Source organism: Salvelinus fontinalis, chromosome 31 (assembly GCF_029448725.1).
Source record: "Salvelinus fontinalis isolate EN_2023a chromosome 31, ASM2944872v1, whole genome shotgun sequence".
NCBI lineage: Eukaryota > Metazoa > Chordata > Actinopteri > Salmoniformes > Salmonidae > Salvelinus > Salvelinus fontinalis.
The window spans coordinates 37,658,148-37,667,139 of NC_074695.1; the positions used below are offsets into that span (position 1 = coordinate 37,658,148).

The 8,992-nt window shown below is 46.9% G+C and overlaps 1 protein-coding gene across 2 annotated transcripts in view; it reads right to left on the minus strand.

Annotated features, from left to right (window-relative positions):
- Positions 1 to 8,495, minus strand: part of tafa5l (TAFA chemokine like family member 5, like) — a 39,418-nt gene extending 30,923 nt beyond the window's left edge. Inside the window, exon 1 of one of the 2 annotated variants that reach the window (XM_055892522.1) lies at positions 7,832 to 8,495. In XM_055892522.1, coding sequence (XP_055748497.1) covers positions 7,832 to 7,934 — 103 coding nt within the window. In that variant the 5' untranslated portion in view covers positions 7,935 to 8,495. The remainder of the gene's footprint in view (positions 1 to 7,831) is intronic. The other variant, XM_055892521.1, reaches the window with a different exon arrangement.
- Positions 8,496 to 8,992: the final 497 nt, after the last annotated feature.

Sequence of the window (8,992 nt, forward strand, 5' to 3'; positions counted from 1 at the left end):
GGCCTGGACAGAGCAGGTGAGTTCAGGTAGGCCAAGACAGAGCAGGTGAGTTCAGGTAGGCCTAGACAGATCAGGTGAGTTCAGGTAGGCCTAGACAGAGCAGGTAAGTTCAGGTAGGCCTGGACAGAGCAGGTGAGTTCAGATAGGCCCAAACAGAGCAGGTGAGTTCAGGTAGGGTAGACAGAGCAGGTGAGTTCAGGTAGACCTGGACAGAGCAGGTGAGTTCAGGTAGACCTGGACAGAGCAGGTGAGTTCAGGTAGGCCTAAACAGAGCAGGTAAGTTCAGGTAGGCCAAGACAGAGCAGGTACGTTCAGGTAGGCATGGATAGAGCAGGTGAGTTCAGGTAGGCCAAGACAGAGCAGGTGAGTTCAGGTAGGCCAAGACAGAGCAGGTGAGTTCAAGTAGGCCTGGACAGAGCAGGTAAGTTCAGGTAGGCCAAGACAGAGCAGGTGAGTTCAGGTAGGCCAAGACAGAGCAGGTGAGTTCAGGTAGGCCTAGACAGAGCAGGTGAGTTCAGGTAGGCCTGGACAGAGCAGGTGAGTTCAGGTAGGCCTGGACAGAGCAGGTGAGTTCAGGTAGGCCTAGCCAGAGCAGGTAAGTTCAGGTAGGCCTAGACAGAGCAGGTGAGTTCAGGTAGACCTGGACAGAGCAGGTAAGTTCAGGTAGGCCTGGACAGAGCAGGTGAGTTCAGGTAGACCTGGACAGAGCAGGTGAGTTCAGGTAGACCTGGACAGAGCAGGTGAGTTCAGGTAGACCTGGACAGAGCAGGTGAGTTCAGGTAGGCCTAGACAGAGCAGGTGAGTTCAGGTAGGGTAGACAGAGCGGGTGAGTTGAGGTAGGGTAGACAGAGCGGGTGAGTTCAGGTAGGGTAGACAGAGCAGGTGAGTTCAGGTAGGGTAGACAGAGCAGGTGAGTTCAGGTAGGGTAGACAGAGCAGGTGAGTTCAGGTAGGGTAGACAGAGCAGGTGAGTTCAGGTAGGGTAGACAGAGCAGGTGAGTTCAGGTAGGGTAAACAGAGCAGGTGAGTTCAGGTAGGGTAGACAGAGCAGGTGAGTGCAGGTAGGGTAAACAGAGCAGGTGAGTTCAGGTAGGGTAAACAGAGCAGGTGAGTTCAGGTAGGGTAAACAGAGCAGGTGAGTGCAGGTAGGGTAGACAGAGCAGGTGAGTTCGGGTAGGGTAGACAGAGCAGGTGAGTGCTGGTAGGGTAGACAGAGCAGGTGAGTTCAGGTAGGTTAGACAGAGCGGATGAGTTCAGGTAGGGTAGACAGAGCAGGTGAGTTCAGGTAGGGTAGACAGAGCGGGTGAGTTCAGGTAGGGTAGACAGAGCAGGTGAGTTCAGGTAGGGTAGACAGAACAAGTGAGTTCAGGTAGGGTAGACAGAGCAGGTGAGTTCAGGTAGGGTAGACAGAGCGGATGAGTTCAGGTAGGGTAGAGAGAGCAGGTGAGTGCAGGTAGGCTAGACAGAGCAGGTGAGTTCAGGTAGGGTAGACAGAGCAGGTGAGTGCAGGTAGGGTAAACAGAGCAGGTGAGTGCAGGTAGGGTAGACAGAGCAGGTGAGTTCAGGTAGGCCTAGACAGAGCAGGTGAGTTCAGGTAGGGTAGACAGAGCAGGTGAGTTCAGGTAGGGTAAACAGAGCAGGTGAGTTCAGGTAGGGTAGACAGAGCAGGTGAGTTCAGGTAGGGTAGACAGAGCAGGTGAGTTCAGGTAGGGTAGACAGAGCGGGTGAGTTCAGGTAGGGTAGACAGAGCAGGTGAGTTCAGGTAGGGTAGACAGAGCAGGTGAGTTCAGGTAGGGTAGACAGAGCAGGTGAGTTCAGGTAGGGTAGACAGAGCAGATGAGTTCAGGTAGGGTAGACAGAGCGGATGAGTTCAGGTAGGGTAGACAGAGCAGGTGAGTGCAGGTAGGGTAGACAGAGCAGGTGAGTGCAGGTAGGGTTGACAGAGCAGGTGAGTGCAGGTAGGGTAGACAGAGCAGGTGAGTTCAGGTAGGTTAGACAGAGCGGATGAGTTCAGGTAGGGTAGACAGAGCAGGTGAGTTCAGGTAGGGTAGACAGAGCGGGTGAGTTCAGGTAGGGTAGACAGAGCAGGTGAGTTCAGGTAGGGTAGACAGAGCAAGTGAGTTCAGGTAGGGTAGACAGAGCAGGTGAGTTCAGGTAGGGTAGACAGAGCGGAAGAGTTCAGGTAGGGTAGAGAGAGCAGGTGAGTGCAGGTAGGGTAGACAGAGCAGGTGAGTTCAGGTAGGGTAGACAGAGCAGGTGAGTGCAGGTAGGGTAAACAGAGCAGGTGAGTGCAGGTAGGGTAGACAGAGCAGGTGAGTTCAGGTAGGGTAGACAGAGCAGGTGAGTTCAGGTAGGGTAGACAGAGCAGGTGAGTTCAGGTAGGGTAAACAGAGCAGGTGAGTTCAGGTAGGGTAGACAGAGCAGGTGAGTTCAGGTAGGGTAGACAGAGCAGGTGAGTTCAGGTAGGGTAGACAGAGCAGATGAGTTCAGGTAGGGTAGACAGAGCAGGTGAGTTCAGGTAGGGTAGACAGAGCAGGTGAGTGCAGGTAGGGTAGACAGAGCAGGTGAGTGCAGGTAGGGTAGACAGAGCAGGTGAGTGCAGGTAGGGTAGACAGAGCAGGTGAGTGCAGGTAGGGTAGACAGAGCAGGTGAGTGCAGGTAGGGTAGACAGAGCAGGTGAGTGCAGGTAGGGTAGACAGAGCAGGTGAGTGCAGGTAGGGTAGACAGAGCAGGTGAGTTCAGGTAGGGTAGACAGAGCAGGTGAGTGCAGGTAGGGTAAACAGAGCAGGTGAGTGCAGGTAGGGTAGACAGAGCAGGTGAGTGCAGGTAGGGTAGACAGAGCAGGTGAGTTCAGGTAGGGTAGACAGAGCAGGTGAGTTCAGGTAGGGTAGACAGAGCAGGTGAGTTCAGGTAGGGTAGACAGAGCAGGTGAGTTCAGGTAGGGTAGACAGAGCAGGTGAGTTCAGGTAGGCCTTGCCCTGTTCCACCTCTTTATGTTTACATACCACACCCAGTGTATTTATGCAAATTAGGCACATATCATTTTCTTTCTTTTAACACAAAATATAAAATATATACCTGATACCATTCGAAAATGTATGAGTGCATTCTAAGAAAAAAAACATGGAAATTTGACAATACATTTAATTACTGAATTCCCTACAGTAGATTAACACATATTTTAAAGAACACCAGCTGGTGTGTGTATGTGAGAGTGTGTGTGACCGCGTGCATGTGTGTGTGTGTGTGTGTGTGTGTGTGTGTGTGTGACTGTACTGTTCAACCTACTGTCACCCACTACGAGTTCCTGTTATAAACAAGTAGGCCAGAGGAGCGCAGCAGCGCTACAACATATTAATGCACATCTTTTAGTCATGATGACATGGCTGGCTGCAGTTCAAACTACCACTATGTAACTTCATCTGCACGTGTGACAATATCTTGGTCTCATACCTTGTACGTTGGGATCACGTGATTCAGCAATGGAAAGCACACACCCACAACCAGCAGCCCTACTGTATACATGCCCCCACTTCAAAGAGGACCGTGAAGCTGAGTCACTTGATTTCCAAATGACTTAGGGATGATTTGTGAATAAAAATAAGAGTAAGCTCATAACCTACCCATAATACTCAAGAGTGTGTAGGGGCCAATCATTCTCTTTGGTTTTTGGTCATCAATGCTTTTAACCAAAAAGTAGTCCCAAACCCAGATTGTGGATTTAAATCTCTCCTGGACCATACTTTTCTTTACAATTTTAACCTCCAATGCAATCCACAGACAAAATAACTCAACGCTCAACCCAGAGGAAGGCAAACAGCTGATGCTATTCAGGGACCTGTGAAATATGGGCCTTGGCGTGCAGCAACATTGATTTTGCAGTAAAACCCTTTTCATTTTTCCATAAACATCCCCATAGTTTTATGACTTCATTACCTATCAAAACAGGAGTAGTGGTTTACTCACAATTTATGAAGCAAAACCGTCCCCGCTGTAACTTGAACCACTGAACAGAACTTCTGGAGGAGACTGAAATCTTCCTGTCAATTTCACAAAGCCTTCTCCATTGAGCTTCAAATGGACAAATACAATGGACTTAGTAGGCTATAGCACAATATGCTGTTGTAACCTCACAGCTAAAGTCAGTGGCGGTTCTAGCTTGTATGGCTCCCTGGGCGAACCCCCCCCTTCAGCCCCCACGCCAACAAACAAACAAAAAATATTTTTTATTCAGACATTTGGAACAACACAAATAAATAATCATAACATTTAAAACTATATAAATATTAAAATATATACAAAAATAAGACCCATAAATATCAAAAAGAAGTAACAAAGACAAATAGAAACAAATTAGTATTGATTTGGCTCTGGAGCATCAACTCATTAACCATCCCCCAAAACTGTCAACCAAGCATTAAGACTAAACCAATTCACTTTGGTGGTGTGCAGACTGGTTTTATATTATTCTTAACGATTTTGCACAAACAGAAAAAAATGCAACAATATGTCTGTGAAACTACATATTCACAGTATTATGAATGAATTGTGGTTTATTTGGTAGCATTTCGTAGTATGACTGATTTTACTAATTGCATTAGTACTGTACAAAGTAAGACTTGTGCAATTTGATAGATTCCACCGCTTCCTCTACCTTGGGCTTCAGTGGGGAGACCTGAGGTCAACCTACCCCCGCCCCCCTCTCCATCTCGTACTTCTGAGTGGGAGACCTTTCAGGCAGTAGCCTGCCTAGCTCACAAACTAGAATCAGGGCGCCCACTGCGACAAGGTTAATTGACCCACAGTCCCACACGGTGGCATGATATCATTGACGTGACGTGCAAATGAGCGATAGAAAATCGATGTGCAAATGTCACCATTACAATTTTTTTTTGTGCGGGCGCCCCGTGCCGCCCCCGGCACGATGTCACCCTTGGCGGCTGCCCATGTCACCTATTCCTAAATACGCCACTGGCTAAAGTGACAAACGTACCTTTCCATCATCAACACATTTGATGCAGATACAGTCCACCTCACAGATCTCGGAGAACATCTCTCTCTCTTCTAAACATCTCTCTCTCTCTCTCTCTTCTGACCCATATACACAACAAAGGTGGTGAGGTTGACAAAGCGAAGAGGGAGGAGAGATGCTGGTCCACTGAACAACTGGTGGAATTGGCTCTGGTGAGGGAAATCCAGACATTTCCAAATTTAGCGTTGAATAAACTGGCGAGCATGGAGAGGAGCTTGACAGGCCATCCATCTGTGTGGGGCCGGGGCCCAATGGCATGAGAAGGCCAGGCTACTGTACTTTGATTTCCTGTCGCTGTGACAGATGGTGCCGCTATGGAAGGGAGGCGATGCAGCCAGTCATGGCAGGATTCACGACCGCCCCTGCCCCAAGACCTCTCTTTGTTAGGCTACCAGGGGCCACCCAGGGAGGTGGAGATCGGACCTAGGAGCACTGAGTGAGTATCTGTGTATGGTCAGGTGTGATTGAGATATGTCCACCGTCGTACAATAGGGGAGCAGAGGTATACATGTATCTGACTTGAGTGATGGGAAACTTGAGAAGACTTCAAATGCTGGAGGAGCGGACAAATCAAATCGACCCCTATACTTACCCCTATGAAGGTGTGGAGATTTGAGAGGACTGGACAGATGTAAGCGATATGGATATAATTTCCATCTAGGCAATCAGGTGAAGGTAAGGTAAGGTAAGGTGAAGCTACCACCATATCATACCATATCTATCCCTCTCAAATCTCCACAAGTCCATAGCGGGTAGGGACAAGTGGTTGATTTGGGATCGACACAAAGACACAATTTGGGATCGACACAAAGTCTAAATGTATCCAGATAATCAACATGGCTGCCAAAGGACATCCTGATCTTTGTAACTGAATCTTTCTTGGTTGGTGGAGAATAACAACCTAGTAATTTTTCCCAAAGCCAAACTACTGTACATAGAGAGAAGGTCAAAGTGCAGGTTTGATCAGTATCCCGAGGGCAGGCCATAGTATTCCATAGTTCAGGGGTGTATACTGTAGAGTCTAGTGTATACATTATCTGTGAAGAATCTATGTAGTTCATATGAAGATGTTATGTAGGCCCATGCTATACAAAGCCTTTAGACATACCCTGGAGGCTTTTTCTGTAGCTTCAATTATTTACTGAATGGGAGTGGGTTGTGACAAATGAAACTACATTGATTGCTTAGTTTCTACACCTCCATAACAAGGTTATTCATGGGTAATGTTAAAAACATTATTATTGTAATAGACTCATAGACAGCATCCTTTTGTCAATCATCTTGATATCATTGGTTTGAGAGAGGAGGAGCTGAGGAAAACATAGACATTTGCCTTGTGAACCAGAGAAGAGCATGAGCATGGTAGTAATAAATGAATAACCATGTTCTAAGCTCTGGTGTCCTTCTCTGTTAGACAGGACTACAGAGTTCCAAATTGGTTTAGTTCAGGGCAGTAGCCTATGTAGCAGAGGGAAACGTGTTTTTGCTTTCCATTCTGTGGATGAGTGAATGTGTAATTGCACTACTAGTGCATACATAATTCAACAGGGTAGACTACTACTGTCATTGCACGGCAAGGAATTAATATAAACCCGTATGAAATCATAAGGCACATGATGAAGAATAATAGACTTGGGCTAATGGTCAAATAAATAGGCTTCATCATAGCCAGGGATCCTCCACAGCCAGGGATCCTCCACGGCCAGGGATCCTCCACAGCCAGGGATCCTCCACAGCCAGGGATCCTCCACAGCCAGGGATCCTCCACAGCCAGGGATCTTCCACAGCCAGGGATCCTCCACAGCCAGGGATCTTCCACAGCCAGGGACCTTCCACAACCAGGGATCTTCCACAGCCAGGGATCTTCCACAGCCAGGGATCTTTCACAGCCAGGGATCCTCCACAGCCAGGGATCTTCCACAGCCAGGGATCTTTCACAGCCAGGGATCCTCCACAGCCAGGGATCTTCCACAGCCAGGGATCTTCCACAGCCAGGGATCTTCCACAGCCAGGGATCCTCCACAGCCAGGGATCTTCCACAGCCAGGGATCCTCCACAGCCAGGGATTTTCCACAGCCAGGGATCCTCCACAGCCAGGGATTTTCCACAGCCAGGGACAGCCAGGGACCATTGCTTCCAGCATTCATCTTTTGAGTAGCCGAACAACAAATAATCCCATAACACACTCGACAACTGATGGCTGCCGGCAGGCTCAGGGTGGTTTTATTTAGCCTCCCAAGTTTTCTAAGCAATTTTTGAAAAGTATAATTATTATTACATATTTTTTTCAGTGTTGGACATAAAAGAGTGTAAAAACACCAGGAAATCAGCTCCGAGTGGTTTACATTTTGAAAATCTGTTTCCGAGTACAGTATTCCCACGCATAATAGAGAGGAGTGTGATCTTATATTAAAATGTAAGCAAGGTTTGAAATGATTATGTTTGAGTCAAATATTATATCTGTTGGGTCTTCTTGCGGTAAATTTGCAGTTTACAAATTATTTGTAATTATGTTCAGTCCCAGACCATCTGCTCAAGAAAAAATCGTCCCGAGGCTGAATCTAGTGGATGATCCCTGGTCTAGAATACCAACCCAAGAGAGGGTCATTTTTATGTAAAAAGCAATAAAACAAAGCAAAACAACAACATTTTGTAACAACAATTATACACGGAGATCAAGCAGTATCAAGACAATGAAGGATCCATGTGTAGCTGTCCTGTCTCCTTGCATTAGAAATCCCAGTAAGTAGAGTAGCCTAACCGTGGCATGCATTGCATCGCATCATGTAGATGCACTTACCCTCTCTCAGGAGATGTGAGTAGATGACCCACAAGAGCAACAGACAGCAGAGCGACGCTCCTCCACCTGCCGAGAGCTTCTTCATTCCCTTTCCCGACTGCATCCTTTCTCCCGCGTCTCGTCGTATCCCTCGTTTTTCCCACTTTTAAGGTGGTGTTCAAATGGTTGAAGACTTATTCCTATTGTGTTTCGATAGCCCGCAGTTGGCATCTATTTTCCGCGGTAAATGAGTGGAGGACAATTCAATAGAGTAGCCTATGATTGACACGATCCCTTATTAGCAAATTCCCTTCTTATCTTTTTCTGTGACTGTCAATGATTTGCAGCGAGTGCAACGCCGATCGAAGCTTCATAGCAGCCCAAGTTGAATCTAAATGAGATGTCCATTTGGCAAGTTTCAAACGACATACAGGAGTCAGGAGGATTCTCACGAAACATCACCATATGATATGAAGTTAATACTCTTCATAATCCCCGGTGGAAGTTCCAGGTTTATTCCATATACCGTATGGTTTATCCATTCACGGAATGCAGATCGAAAGACTCACAGTTCAAGCAGCCTACTACTGCAAGACGCGGAGGCGAACGCCAAGACCTCCGCAAGCACGTCAGCTTCTTTGCGCTTGAGCGTGAATTTCCTACGACGACGCACTAGCTCATATTCACTGTTTCTTTAGATGAAAGGCAAAACAAAACAGTTTTGCAAAACAAAACAGGATATAGTCTAGTTATGCACGGTGGCTGTGCAATCGACTGCAATAAACATCAACATGAATCCTAAAGGTCACAAATACACCGTGTTGGGAGTAGTGGACTACATTTAGCATAGTTCAACTAGTAACCTAGGCCTAATTTAACTACATTTTTGCAGTAGCTTGGTGGTAGTTTAAAGGCCCACTGAAGTCAAAAACTTGATTTTCTGTGTTGCATATTTCCACACTATGAGGTTGGAATAATTGCCTACTGTGAAATTGTGAAAATTATGATAATGCCCTTTTAGTGTAAAAGTTGTTTGAAAAGACCACCTGAAATTTCAGTTTTGGTGAGATGGAGTTTTGACCTGCCTTCAGTTATTAGACCAATAAGAATGAGCAGGGGTGCAACTTCACTGGGGACACTTTTAAGGTGCATGTCCCCCCCATATTCTGAAATTGCATTTTT